Here is a 15,727-nt window from a genome sequence, read left to right on the forward strand (position 1 = left end):
TTTATAAGATTTAGTCTTTAGAAGAAAAACAAACTTTTAATCGCGATTAATCTAGATTAATGAATTTCAAAATGTGAGATTAATTAGTTAATTTTTTTTTAATCTTTTGACAACCCTAATAAAAATAATAATAATAATAAATAATAAAAAAGTCTGAAATCAGCTGTACTGACAGCATATCATGTCATGTCGACAAAAATAAACATAAATGATGTCCACAATCGGGTGATTCTACCTCTAGTATATTGTTCTTTCTTCTCCTCCTCTACTTTGCTGCGCGTTCTGAATCGTGCACCTGATAATTTAATCCTTTTTTGACTCATCTTCGACTCTTACCACAGTCTAACAGGTGCGTCCCCCGATTTAGAAGATGATGTTGTGATGTGAATGTATTGGTTTATATTGCATGTGTCACGTCATGATAAATCAGTCTCTTGTGCCGCCCTCTCGGCATTTTGCGCCCTAGGCAACCGCCTATTTCGCCTATGCCAGGAGCCGCCCCTGAGTAGCCACATTCACATATTCTGACTTAAAGCAAGAGACTGTTAATATATAACTGGGTACTTGGGGCAACTAAGCAGGTCGTAAACACAACTCAGGCACATCATTGCCTTGTGAAGTTAATGGCTAATGTTTGAATTCACTTTGGACAATCAGGGGTCAGGGGTATCGTAAACATTTGGCCTTTAAGAAGTCATGGTCCGGTCAACTTGGTGCAGTAAAAGGGATAGTTCGCCCAAAAAGGAAAATTCCCTTATCATCTACTCAGTACTATGCAGATGGAGGGGAGGGTGAAGTGTTTGAGACGTGTTTTGTGGACTGAAACAATTCAGCCACCCCTCCATCGGCATTGTGGTAAATAGATAGAGTACATTTTCATTTTTAGGTGAACTATCCCTCTAAGTCCAATGTTCACTCTCCTTTTAGCCCCATTTCAGTCTCCACCAACTGCTGAGAATAGCCTAAAATCTGGCTTATATGTTCTGTGTTCACTTGTTTGTTAATAACGTTGACTTTAGTTCGGACCTAAGGAGGTGCTGTAGCCATCAGGGGTTTTTAATTTATGTTTATTTATTTTTTAAATCGGATAGGAATAGTGAGACTGACCAAAGTCAGTAGAGTTGGGTCCTTATAATTAATATAATGAGCTAAAACATGTTAAAATGCTCCATAAGTTAAGTTGCTGTAAAAGCTGTACTGGAATGTCTACCATGACAAATCTGACATTTTGGAGGATCCATAACTAAATTAGATTATATTATCTTCACTGATTGATTTATACAGTGTATTACACACCCTCATTGACAACAATAAACACAATAATAAAGGTATTCAAATATTTATATTATTTAATAACTTTGACGTACAGTGCCTAACAGTAAGGATTTTACTTTGAAGGTTTTGACCAGAAGTCCTAGCTGGCAACACTCTCTCACACTCTGTACACGACTTTCCTCAGAGGACTTATAGTTGACAGTAGACAATTTTACACTCATTCATTTATATCAATAAAATAACAAGTAATTTGCTATTTAATCAAACTGCTGAAAACTTAATGAGATAAAATCACTGGGAAAAGTTTTTACATACATGGAAGAATATGTCAGTCCACCTTTACAGGACAGAGAATAGCGAGCACCACCAAGTGGCCAAACTTCGTATTGCACGACAAAGAAATCAATACTGGTAAGAAACGAGCCACTTAAAATAGTGATGAATTCAAGACTACATGAGGAAAATACATTATCATATTTCATTGTGAAATTCAGTACTTACATGAAGACACAACTAAACAGACCTCCTACAACAACTTCTTAAAGGTGATCATTTAAAATGTATAATGGTGACGGCATTTGATGAAAAATAGATGGAATATAATTTAATGTAAGTGCTTCCATATAAAATGTACATTTATTTTGCAAAGCGAACTAAACTAACATCCCTGGCCATGAGTAAATACAAATAATACTTCACATACAAGTGATTTTTATCCTTCACCTCATTACAATCCCCATCCCCAAAAACGTTCATATCAGTTTATATAACACAGATGAAGAAAAAAAACAAAACACAACATTTACATGCTAAGTATCACTCACATATCCATAGTAATTATGTGAATTGAATACTTTTATTAGGTAAACTGATACATCAAATCAATACAAGAAAAAGCAATCAAATAACTGGGTCTGTGAGGATTCTTCTCATTAAATTGTGGTTATCTACAGACGAAATATCTATTCAACACATAATTCCTTCTTACAAGAAAACTACCGGCAGCTATAAAGACAAAACCCAGGACAAATCAGTATTAGTCGACCAATCACCGCAGGCGACGAGGTACAGGAGGTGCTATCATTTCTCTGGGAGGTGGTCTTTGAGGAAGCGCTCGGGTAGGGCAGCTTATGTAGCGCTCATGCACCATGATCTCTGGAACCCTGCGACAAATAAAACACTGTGAGGCCGCTGCAATGATAACATATAAACTCCCAGACTCTGAAAGTTGTGTTTTAAATTATACACCTAATAGCATATGATCTATTTCTCACAGATGTTAAAACTGACCAGTTGGGTAACCTACACTTAATACTTGGTAACAATAATAATAGTAATATGAATAATTATATTTGTGAAAGACTTTTTTATAGTGAGATTGCTCTCATTACCGAGAACAGCAGGGAGAAGTTACTACAGAAGAGGTGATGTGGAAAGCAAACTGTGCAGCGGATAAAAGCTTGTGATGTTTTTTCACACTTTTCTCAGCTGATAATCTTATTCACAGAAATCACTTTTCCGAAACACAGAACCTTCAAGGGGATATAGCACTTTGGGTGTGGACATTAGTGGCATGAAAGAGAGAACAAACACTTTCTATAAACAAAATGTGGTCTCTCTGCTCTCATTCAGATAAGACTGCTGTTTCAGCTTTATTATCCCACACAACTGTTTAAATAACATTTGTACAGACATAAATGTAACAAATTAAATTCCATTTGAATGTCTGATTAGGTATAAGGTCATTTAACTACAACAATATAAACACTTTGCAGTAGAGTCAAAAGCTATAATTATAGAGATAGTGGTCAGTGCATCTCTGCTCAACCAGTTAGATATAGATTTATATTTTAAACCTAAAGTTCTGATGTTCACTGCAAGCTGCTTCTCTGAAACATATTTCTTGTTGTTGTTGTATCTTAATTATAATTTAACATGGTTTACTTTTAAAACATAAAGAAATAATTATATCTGTAGTTCTGACGGTTAAGAATTAAGATTCTTCTTGCATAAGCACATCAAATCGGTTTATACTGTTTATAGTCCACTATCATAAACGATGATCAGACTGCCGAGCTTCTCAAAGTTGCAGGAATTGGTCGTGGCTGTTGTTCACATTGAGACATTCCAGAGTCACTTTAATTTGGTCTTTTATTGTAAAGTATATTCAATATATTCTCAGTTCTTTGTAAGGGAGGTGTTTGTCTTTACACATAGCATAAACATTAATGCCTTCACGACTTCGGCTTCCTTCCTACAGCACAGCTGTGAACCACTGGTGTGTGAACATTTCCTCTTTCTCATCAAGGTCAGACTCTGAAAACCTGCAGAATCTCTCATCGTCTCAACGTCTTATGATCGCGATTATAATTGATATATGATATACACTAAATTGTCAGTTAAGTTGGTACATCTCACTAAAACTAAGGCAACCTAATACCAAAGCCCTGCAGTAAATCCCCCCCTCACGAAGATCATCATTATTGGTCTTGACTGAAACCCTGTTAGCTGTGTTGATTCAACTGTATCATAGTTATTTGGAAGATATCTTGTATGATGCTGTCGAACTGCATTGCATTATGTCCGCAGTTGTTTCATATGTTGTCCATCTGAATCCATAACGTTATTATCAGTTTGTGATGGGCTCTCTCTTGCCGTGACGCCTGTCAACAGGGTGACGTTCTGACCAATACAACCGTTCATTTGGATCTCAAGTTCACACCTAAACAAGTTCTGTGACTGTTTCTTGTACAGTTGCGATTCTATTGCAGTGACAGACACCTGCCAAAGCAGTAGTAGAACCTCCTACTGTAGTTGTTCTGACTGGTGGCCAGTGGCCGGTGGCCGGTGGCTTTAGACTGACCTTTCTGGGATCCTCGGAGGAACCCTGGGTGGAGGCATGACGGGTGCAGCATCAGATGGCCTCAGAGGTCGTGTTAAAGGAGGAGGGAGATTTTCGAATGTGTCCTTTAAAAAAGAATAGACATCTATTTTGATTGCTTCTAAAACTTGCAAATAAAACATTTAGACAAATCCAACAATAATCTGTTTAAACTTTCAATAGTGCTCAAATCAATAGTGGATCAACACAAATTAAACTTCAACATTATGATGATTAATTATTGGTTTAAGGCAATTAAAACAGAAAATACACAACTCTTCACTTTCTCATCCTCTTTTCTTGAAAATGTTGGAGAGTAGATTGAAAATCTTTGGGTATTAGACCGCTGTATGTCCAAAACAAGTAATCTGAAGACATTCAATTAAAAAAGGCAGATTTATCAATATGGAAAGTAGTTGGTTAAAGATCCATCTGGCTTTTATAGATATACAGTAACACCCTTGTAATAGTCACTTCGGATTATAGTCTGACAAGTGAATTCTGCGAAAGTTTTGAGCAATGTATGCCAAGATTAAAATATTGCGCCAGAGCAAAATGTGGGTCTTGTCGCAGGATATATGTTGTTCTGTACAATCAGTATTGCAAGTGTTTCAGGATCTGAAGAACTGAAGAATCCAGTGACATCTTCTCAGCTGCACATGTAGTTACGTGCAGAACAAAAAGGCCAGATGTGGCACCACAAGAAAAAGTGAGGGTGCAGTTTGGTTTTGCTGTAGCACTTTCTATTTTAAAATGATCTAAATTTGCACTGACGACTCAAAGGCTTCTTATGTTAATTGTGGACTCACCTCAGCCTCAGGCTCTGTGCCGCTGCTGCAACTTTGAATGCTGTGAATGCTGAGCCTGTTGCTTTCATTACCTGAGGTAAAGAGAGAACAGGTTAATGTGGCGACAAAACACGTGATCTCAAGAGCGTGAGTTTAGAGCCTGTGGTGAGATCAGTTGTGAGACGTTATGGTTGTCTACACGTCTGCAGGAGGGATCAGACCGAGATTAAACATAAAACAACAGTGAGACAATATATGAGAAACGCAAAGCTGTCGATATTAACCTGAATGCTCAGAGTTTGACTTTTTTATTATTTGTGTGCACATTTCGGATATATCTACACAATATTTATAAAATATAGTTATTTTTCACATAAATAAATTCTAGGTCATACCAATGCTCCTTGTCTTCTAAGCCAGCTAGCTTAAAAACAACATAAATATAAAATATGTAGAGAAATTAACCCTGAAGGAACAAATAATATAACTTAAACAAACAGCGTTTAAGTCTCTGACAAAACCCTTTTAGTTCTTATCAAAAGTCTTGAATAAAGAACCTGTAATTTGTGGGAAATCATGTTTCTTCTGGAAATTTGATTATTTTTCTTTTAGCTTAACTGTAATGAAAGTAATTCACACACAAATTCTAATATCTCAGACCAGTTTTCTAAGAGCAAATAACTGAATCTGTTTAACTTACTGAAGAGTTCTTAGGAAATCTGTTGTGTCTTTGTATCTCTTGTACAAAATCAACAGAACAAGTATGAATTTCCTCAAAACCAAACCCCCAAAGATCCCTGCTCGTTCTTTAAATTCAAAGGTTAAAGTAGTGTTAAAATCAGAAGGGGAAGTCTGTTTTCGAAATGACTTGTGTGGGTGAAGTTGTGTGCTTAACAGGAAATTCAAAACATTACGGTAGATCAAAATTATTAACACTGGGAGAAATCACAAGCAAATCAGGTTGGTTGTCACAAGGGATTTCAAGCAATTTATGGAAGAAGAGTTCCGTAGCCTGCGTAAGTTTGTTTCTTTCTACCTGATGTATTCAGCATCTTACAGTAATTAAACAGAATGAAGAAGCTATGGTAACCGAAGGGGATAAAAGTTATATTTGAATAAGTCAGAAGAAATGTATCTATTAAGGCAGATTGAAGAAGAAGCACCCCTACTCTCACATCTGCAAGTACTGGTGCTTCTTATGTCACCACTGCCTCCAAGTGCCACTATAACATGTGGGTATAAACTTTTTTCCTGAACTTGGTGAAAACCTCCTGGATCTGCCACCTGTTCCAGATCTGCGCCAAAATGTAATGGTCTTTTCCCTGACCCATGCCACACTCTTTCAAGTTCTGTGGAAATCCATCCAGTATAGTTTTCATTCAATCTTGGTTACAAAGAAACAAACGGACAGGGGTGAAAACCGAACCTCAGTGGAGGTTCCTGTTGTTACCTCCACTGAATCACGAAGAAGGAAAATAATTAAGACTTACTTGATGTGCTGGACGTGCTACCTGTCTTCCAGCTTCCTCTCTGGATAGTATTAGGAACAGGAGGGAGCGGGGCCTCCATTCTGGGCACCGGCTCATACACTGCACACTCTAATGCCGAACTGGAGCCCCAGCATAAGTTACTCTGCAGTGGAGCGCTTATCTCGTATTCTAAGAGCAGAGAGACCTCGTCAAACATTAGCTTCTCTTAAAAATGACATAACAGTAACTCTCCATTGTTAAGATATATGTAATCCCAAATAAATACATTTAGATCCAAAATATAAATTACCAATGTTTCCTGTCTTCTCTCTCTCTTTGTGACGCCTGGTGATGCTGTCGCGTAATTTCCTCAGATTTTCCTTTGAAAAAAACCACCACCACACACACAACACACATTAGATCTATTCGTTGACGACACAAAGCAGACCATAAAGTTAGTATAGTCAATGCACCTGTTGATAGCGTATGGAATGCGCCCTCCGCTCATGGTCAAACTGCCACGACTTGAACTCCTGGACGGCCTCATCCACATTAATTTCTCCCACTTTCACCCTCTCCTGCAGAGATATGAGCTGCCTCTGTCCAGGGGTCTTCATCCCAGAATAGGGGTCATACGCTGGTGTTGGGGCCTGGTAATGTGGCCGAACTGCACGGGTGGAAAAATCAAACTTACATTTTTCGACTGTAATTTTCCACAATGCATTATTTCCTGCCCAGGGAGAACATAGGATGGCATTGCTTGGTTTTTCTAGTGTGTTGGTAAGGAGGCTGTCTCTTATTTTATTTTTTTTGCAGAGAGGTAGTAGTTAGTTACAGTAACAGCTGATTCTCCTATAGGGACTTTTCATCCACCTCCTTGAAAAGACAAAATGAAAATGTACAACTGCTTTGTACTCAGAACCTGAAACAACTGAAGGCTACCACAGGTTCTCTTTAATGTTTGGAAGGGAGGGGTGAAGTGAAGGGTATTCAACTGTAACATGCAACTTCACCACTAGATGTCACTAAATTCTACACACTGAACCTTTAAAGTACATGTCTCTGTCATCACTGAGGTTATCTGATTGGTCTTATAAACGGTAAATACATACGATGCGATACGTTTTAAACTGTGTTTTACCTGCAGAATATCCCGTCTCCAATGTTTTACTCTGGGATGTCCCTTTATCTGAAAACACTGTCAAAAAATATCAAGTCATCATTTTTGCCAGGTGAGCAGTTTTAAGAAATCTGAGGTGTAAAAAGAACATTGTGGGTGACATGGAAAGAAAAAATACCTCTAGTGATGTACTTCATGGTTTCTTCAGTCTCAGGCTCAGCCTCCGATCTGGGGACAGGTGCTGGTGGACGGTTCTGGATTAATGGGATAAGAATGCTTTTTGTATCCACAATATCATAGATGTCCTCCGGGAAAAGGTTGTAGGGATCCTCCTCTTCTTCTTCAGTTAGTTCTAAGTCATACGGATTGTCTTTTGGCTCATCTTCACTTTGAGGCTGCTCACTGTCGTCCTGGGTTACAATGTCGTGAGGTTTCGCTGGAGGATAAAGTGTCATCACATGAGTCAAACTACAATCTATATTCACAATATTTCTATTTAATATCATTACTTTGAAAGTTGTTTAAACTTCTACCTTTGAAAAACTTCCTAAGCATAGCTTCTTCAGGGTTCTCATCGACTACAGTCATCTCCTCATCTGATGAAAACAGCACAGCGATCATCAGTAACATTTTAACCCACAATGTTTACAATTTCAATAAAAAAAAAGATAAATAAAATCATGTTTTATCTTACATAGGTCCTCTGCACATTCAGGGTCGATCCCCAGCATTGACTCATAAATGTCTTCTGAACAACATGAAAACTTCATCATGATATCCCGAGATGTATTTGTCATGGCTTCATACACCTCTGCATCCTCCTCGTGGTCCTCAAAGTGCAACTTGACCATATCGGCTGTCACCTATATTTGTTTGAACAGAGGAAACAGGCAGACAATGACTAAATAGATATGAAAACCTGAGGATGAATCCAAATTTCTCTGCATTCACAGACTTCAGAGGATGCAAATATTGTATTTTTATGAACATTTTATACCTTTATTTGAAAGGTACATTGGAGATAAACAGGAAATGGCGGGAATGAAAAAAGAGGATTTAAATGCAGCAAACGGTCCGGCCAGACTAGCTGCTCAAATCATATGGTATTAGAAAATAAATACTTTGAACTGAGTTTAAGTATCACAAATGTCAGTTCATGTCCACAAAAGAGAATAAGGCCCTATATTCCCGTATCATAGAGTATTTCTTGCCTTGGCCGTGCAGCATCCTTGCACTTTGCAACTCAGTAAGATTTGGATTCATCGTGACTGTCGGAGGAAAATATCCAAAACATTGTTCGATACTACATAGAAAAGAAGAAAAGGCTTCCATCATCTGACTTACAACAAATTCGTCCATGAACTGTCTGAGATCCAGGAAGCCGCTCTTCTCTGCCAGTTTGTTCGGGTAGTCTCCGTGCTTATTCATCACGCTGTAAGCCTGCAGAGCCCCGGGACACTGAAGGAGAAGGGTGGTCAGCTTCTTCAGGCCGTACTTAGCAGCAAAGTGGAGCAGAGTCGGAAGCTCCTCATTACGCTGACCTGTGAAAAAAGCCACAAAAAGTATAATCAGATATAATGTATGACTCTTTGTTGACTCCTAAAAGATGCTTTTACTTTCTGTGGTTTCATTTTTAAAGATCAAACTGCGATAACGCAACATTTTATAGTTGTTGTGCAACAACAGCAGATCTGTCGCTAACTAACAGAACTAATTTAGAGTGCTGTGCTCACATGCCGCCATATTGTCTACTTCAATCTGTCTGATTCCAAAGAGCTGAAAACCAGTTGCAGGCATTCTGGATTTTAATGACTCAGTTAGCATGTCGTCCAGTGACTCTGTTGCATTCGACGTCAAGTTGAAGGCCTGAAAGTGATACAAAAGAAGAAAAAGTGACACAACTACATGAGATATTAAACTTACAAAATAATCCTGTCAAACACGATGCTACATGTCTCACCTGGGAGATGAAGCTAACAGGATCAATGGCCTGTTCAAGAAACCGACTGACTTCACCCATACTGGTGTAATAAGTAACAGGCTTCAAGCTGAGCCGAGCACCGTCGATGTGCATGGCCAGTGAGACCACTCCAGCAGGCATAGCTGATGAAAAGAAGACAACAAAGAGATTCACATTTTGCTTTTCGTAAACTCAAATGTGTGATCACAGTTTATGGTCACATGACTTCCTGTAAATACTTGCCAGGTGCAGCAACACTTATGGTGTATTCATTCTCCACTAAGCCCATGAGGCTTTTTGCAGCTTCACTTTCAGATGAGAACTCCACCTCTGGTGTCAACTGGTGATCGAGTTTCTGCGAGAAAATGATGAACAGCATCTCCTGTTGCTTAAACGAGAAGGGAAATCAGAATTAATAAAACTCTCATGGAATTATTTTACGGAGGGCTTTATAAGTTCTCATCTAGAAAACAAGTCCTGGTATAAGTACTGTCTTTCTCACAGTATTAAATTAATAAAAAGTGGAAATTAATGTATGTATGCTTTTAATAGTTTCAGTCTTACCCCACAGAGAACTCTGCTTGGTTGAACGGTGACACAGGTGAGCGGCGACGGCGCACTAACTTCCTCACTAGGTGAAATGTTCGTGCTTGCAGGTTCTTCTTCATCCTCCAGGACAGGTTCTTCTCGCTCCTCTGACACAACTTCCTCCTTTTCGGTGGGAATTTCAGATGACGAAGTTGCTGCGACGTGCAACTCTGGTGCAGCTTCAGTTTCGGTCTCATGTGCAGCCTCCACATGTCTGCCTAAGAAAATAAAAATAAAACATTTATAACTTTTATAGGTATTTAAATATTCAAAATAAAATAAAGCTGTTTTTATGTAGCCTTTAATTATCCAGCAAGGGCTTAAGGCCACATTGTCACATGTCCCTGAAGATAGTTTTGGTTTAACCAAGTAGTTTATGTTTTCACCCCTCTGTATTTGTTTGTTGGTTGTTTGGTTTGTTTGTTAGTTAGCAGGATTAAATCTACAGGACAGATTACCATGAAACTTGGTGGAAGGATGTGTATGTGTCAGGGAAGATCCCATTCAATTTGACGAGTTTATGTCTTTTTTAATTTGGCTGAAATTCCCCTTTAAGAGATTAATATATATATTAATACCATTTATATTAAGCTAAGCTAAGATCAGCTTCAGATATATTATTATACTGATAAGATTCAAGTGTGAAATGTGAAAAAAAAAGAATGAAGTGTAATTCTCTGTTGCGTACTGTCAGTCATGGCCTCCAAAATGGTGGAGACGTAGACATCCGAGTCATCTTCAGAACTGATTTTTCTCCAGCTGTGCCAGCCGTCAAATCTCTCTGTCTCTATGTGTTCCTCTGTGATGCCGCACAGCAGCACGACCACTCGGTGTGGTGGGTGAAGGAGTCTGTGAAGTGCACCCTGTAGGTCGGCTTCACAGAGCAAGTCTAGGAACTCTGCCGTGAGGAGCAGCACGATGGACTTGCAACTGTCGAAGTGTTCAAAGTTATATCCGTGGAGCTGATCTGTTTGGCCGACCGCGTACAGCAAAATAGACCTTTTGCTGAGTTTTCCAGAAGATTTCAAGATCTGCCGCAAATACGCCGCCCATTCCTGAGCTTCAGCCGTGTGCAGGATCACCACCTCGTATGCTGAGGGGGATTTGGAATTTGCTGAAAAAGCAAACAAACCAAGAAATCAGTTTGTGTCCAGTAAATACATTCAAACAGCCTCATTTCCAAAACATTAAATTGAAAAATATTGGGCATTAACTACTCTAAATGACTCACTGCTCACCAACATGAAGCATGAATCACAATCCTGTAATCAGCTCCAACATTACACTAATGACTGGTGAAATTATGTGTTGGTTTCCACGTCGCAGCAGGTAAGTGTTTGCCGTGGAAAGGCTCCACAACACGGCAGCTGTCCGGCTGTGGAATGTCAAGGTGACTGTGGTTGGAGAATGAATGTCCGATTTGTTTGATATTCCAGCGCAGAGTCAACAAGTAGCTGTGCAAACATGGCGCTGTGTCAACACTGGTCAGAGTAATTTAGTTTGACTCATTACAGTGTTTAATCAGGTCAAGTTCACCTCTGTACCTCGCTAACCGGGGGAGAAACTAAACGCCAGTATTCACCTTCATCACAGTTCCCACTGACAGCGTGGCACAGGGACTTGCCATCTGTTTATTAACGGATCGATAACATGACTGACTTAAATCTAGACATCGAGGAAAACACAAAATAACCTTTGAATGTAACAGGACAACAAAGCTAAGCTGCTAGCTTCCTCTTTTTTTTTAAGTTCGAGGAATAATGTTTACTTAAAGTTTTGGTTAAAAAAAGTGTTTTAACCTGTCATATTTTAAAAGAGATTCTATAAATGACTAAATAAAAGTAACAACTTTAAAGTGCTGTCTTTATCTAGTTACAGCAAGTATGTTTGTTATAAACACCAACTGAAACTAACTTGACAAAAAGTTATAAAAGGATAAGTCATATTTACCTAATTCAGTACATGAGACGGTTTCTTCCATGGTGGTGAAGGAGTCGTTAAGTGCCCAGAGTCACCGAACCAGAAGCATCATTTGCCCAAATATGTCCTTTCAGCTTGTCAAGTTTACTGTAACTCCTTTCCTCTTCAACCGAGACTACAACAGCTTTCACCAGCAGTACGCTTTTTTCTCAGCTGTATTAATAGCAACAACTCAGTTTCCTGATTTTGGTGACACTGGCCCACTTCCTGAAACAGATGAAGAAGTGAGAAAAATGCACCACTGTCGTGTCAGAATGTGCAACATCTCTCTGGCTGCAGTTGTTGATTAGTGAAGGCTACAGGAGGGTTCAGTTCAGAGGGACTGTTGAATTTAGAGACATGCGTGTATGGACAAATAACTCCTTATAATAATAATTGACAAGTATTTATATATTTTTTTATATAAGAAATACAATTGATGCACTTTGCTATGTTCTCAAAATTACTGCACACACACACACAGACACACACACACGCACGACCAATTCACCTGTTGCTTGAGTGACTTTCCTCTTCTTGTTTTCACTTCCTTAACAAAGTGTTTCACAGTTAGGATACTGATACTGTGAGACTAACTAAACCAGATACAAATCAATAAAATACAAATGTTAATATCTAAACAGTCTAACAATGATAATGTTAACCCAAATGTAAGACTCTAGTAGGTGCGGATGTCTGAGTTAATGTTAAACTAGACTATGTGGTGCACTATTCATGAAAATACAAGTCTGATCATGGGCCAGGATCTTCCCCACAAACACTTGTTTTAAATGTCCTTAGGGATCCAGACTGGATTCAAACAACACTATTATGTTGGGTTGGAAGATTATTGTTAGAGAGTGGAAATCTGTGGATTTACCTTCAGGACATTCTGGGTTCTCTCAGCTTGGAGCCTTCACAGCCTATGAGAAACTGTCTTTTAGAATTAGTTATGAAGTGGATAGATATAGTTTGAAATTGAACAAGTACCTAAGTCACAATAAAAAGCCTTTGAAACGGGTCACAATCTGGTAACAGTCCTTTTATATGTAAGTTACCTGTAATTGTAATGTATCAAATATGCTCCATACTGCTATGACTCTGAACCCCTTTGCTGACATTGTAATTTAGATTAATTATAATGCTTTTATTATTTTTAATCGGGATGTATTTGAGTTGGTGTGTATACATTGTGGGTGTTATTGTATGAAAACTGAATAAAGCGTTCACCATAGGCATCAACATAAAAGAATGAAACAGTTCATTATTATGATTATATCTGGAATCAAGTGAAGTTACTTGGGTGCTCAAATATTGACGGAAGATAACACACATGTACACAACATACGCCCACATGGACACACAATGTATTTCTGACGAACTTCATGAATGAGCATGTGAGCTGAATGAATCATCTGAGTGTGGCAATGATTTCTCAGTATGTGAACTTCCAGAATCCACAACACTCACGACAGCTGATTGCAACAACACTAGACACCACACTCTAGTGTCCACTAGAGGGCAGCAGACAATCACTTACATTGACGAACACAGAGTCCCCACCACTGGGGACAGAGCAGACAACAAACAGAAGAAGTTGGTGGGCAGTACAGCAGAGGGACCCACTAACCGTTATACAGTTGTGGTAAGACATTTAAACATAACTTTTCCACGTTACTTTGGGTTTTATTGAACTTGTTTTGGCCACACAACTGAACAACACACCGCAGTTTATATAACCACAGGGAGCTGGCTTGTTTTGTCTGTACGTGGAAGTAACACAACTGGAAAAAAAGCTATTTCTAACACCACCTCTCTCTCATTTGTTTAAGATAATATTAGTGTGGAAGACTCAACCAAAGAAAATAGGACCATGGTCCATGCCACATCAGAGGAGGGGAACTGTTTGTGCTACGGCAGGCCGGGAGGATGGAAGGAAGGAAGGACACACACATATGTTCTGTGGTAATGTGGACACACACTGCCTTACTTTTAAAAGATTGACTTACATTGACGTGGAAAGATGACAACTTCACGACATTTATGGAGTTTTGACCTTTGGATTCAGGAGGGGTTTGGATTTCTATGCCTGAAATGTATAATACACTGTTCTTTATTTACCAACTGACAATTCATTTAATTCAATCATGCTGCATTGAAGGCAACACTTGAGGTGCATTTCCCTGACACAGCTCAAAATAATAACAATTAATAATAATCACATTAAATGTCAGATTATTATTTCTTAAGTTTAACGACAGATTTTTGCTTCTTAGCAAAGGTTGAGGTTTCTAAGCTCTTTTTTGGCGGCACAACATTATACAAATCTGAGGTTAATCGATTAAGTGTTAAACCTCCTCACTGTGCTTACAAATTGCATAAGCATTATATCGACATTTATTAGAATTTTGTTATATTGCTATAGATGAAAATTATATGGCTGTAACTATTTATTTAGTTTTTTCCTCAGCCCTAGCCCAGACCCATTGAACCAATTATAGGTAGTTTGATAAATACTAATGAACACATAAGCAATCATGAGTGATCATTTTATCATCATCATCATCATCATCATCATTATTGTATGAGAATTGATGAACCTGATCTCAGCATCTGCAACAGATTTTTATCACTTCTGTAAACAGAACACCAGAGCATCACATGTCTTACATTCCAAACTCTTGTTGAATCAGTCGAGAAGCCGTTCTTGGTGGTTCGTTTTTGTTGGGTTTTGTTTTATTTTGGCAACAACAGTGTGTAGGTCTGTCCTGCCCTCAGTCCTCAGGCTCTGTAAACACAGTTAGAAAATCACCAAGCGTATAGTTGCTTGTCTAACCACTAATTTCAGCCCCAAAATCAATTTGTACAGCTTTGCTTTTCTCCAATAATACAATTTGTTGTGTTTCTGCTCTGACCTCTTTCAACAATGTGGACCTTTTTAATGGCAGCAGCAAAAGTTCACCCTCTGACTTCTGAAGCTGCCTGTGAAGAGCCGGGTGATCCATGACCCGTCTTTAAGTACAATTTCCTGTAGAAAGAGAATCCCCTAATTTCTCCTAACTCTGCCATTAGCTACCATAAGCATGACCGGCCCGTTACCTTTTGTTTGGGATCCCTTGAAACCACTATCTTTTAGGTGGCTCAAATCAAATCCCTGCAGCCTGAGTTTAATAAGAGAATATTTTTGCCCCTATATTTTAACCTTGTTATCCAATATCCTGTCTTTTTAGTCCGCAGTGTGTTTTCAGCACACAGAGCATCGGTGCCAGAGAGTGTGCGTCAGTTCACAACAGAGGCCTGACATCCTGTCTGCTGGAGCACAAAAGTTCACGTGTGGACTAACAGATTTGTGAGAATCTGCTCTACTGGCATTGGATTAGCTGAATTAATAGTTTACGACCGACTGAGCCTTTATTTTTAGGTTGACTCTACCTGAGCCATGGATAGATGTTTGTTGCTTTGGTCGATGGGTGGACTCGATATGAGATTATTCAATTATTGTCTGATTGATTTGACGAGGAAATGCACTTTTAATGGTTTAAGATAAACAATTAAACCTGAGTAGAAAGGATTGTGAGACTTCTCTGAACTAACTCATTGTTACTCAGAGTCCTGCAATCTCTTTTGTAGCTGTCAGACACATGATTGCTGTAACATGGGGACTGCATTTGTCCACATAATGTGCCT

General features: G+C 38.7%; 1 protein-coding gene across 3 annotated transcripts; it reads right to left on the minus strand.

The window, feature by feature from the left end:
• Positions 1–1,362: 1,362 nt before the first annotated feature.
• pik3ap1 (phosphoinositide-3-kinase adaptor protein 1) lies at positions 1,363–12,238 on the minus strand. Of its 3 annotated transcripts, none has more exons than XM_061087171.1 (17): positions 12,032–12,238; positions 10,770–11,195; positions 10,058–10,299; positions 9,737–9,875; positions 9,494–9,636; positions 9,267–9,399; positions 8,878–9,074; positions 8,228–8,396; positions 8,067–8,129; positions 7,712–7,969; positions 7,555–7,611; positions 6,887–7,080; positions 6,724–6,793; positions 6,435–6,602; positions 4,966–5,036; positions 4,139–4,242; positions 1,363–2,438 (listed from the first exon to the last, which is right to left on the minus strand). In XM_061087171.1, exons 1-17 carry the CDS (start codon positions 12,060–12,062, stop codon positions 2,324–2,326), a joined length of 2,580 nt encoding a protein of 859 aa, XP_060943154.1. In that variant the 5' UTR covers positions 12,063–12,238; the 3' UTR covers positions 1,363–2,323. The 3 variants fall into 3 exon arrangements, with proteins under 3 accessions (XP_060943154.1, XP_060943153.1, XP_060943155.1); XM_061087170.1 differs by having other exon boundaries at positions 9,737–9,881; XM_061087172.1 differs by lacking the exon at positions 12,032–12,238 and adding an exon at positions 11,320–11,389 and having other exon boundaries at positions 9,737–9,881.
• Between the last annotated feature and the right edge of the window lie 3,489 nt (positions 12,239–15,727).

The sequence above is a fragment of the Limanda limanda genome, chromosome 15 (assembly GCF_963576545.1).
Source record: "Limanda limanda chromosome 15, fLimLim1.1, whole genome shotgun sequence".
NCBI classification, from domain to species: domain Eukaryota; kingdom Metazoa; phylum Chordata; class Actinopteri; order Pleuronectiformes; family Pleuronectidae; genus Limanda; species Limanda limanda.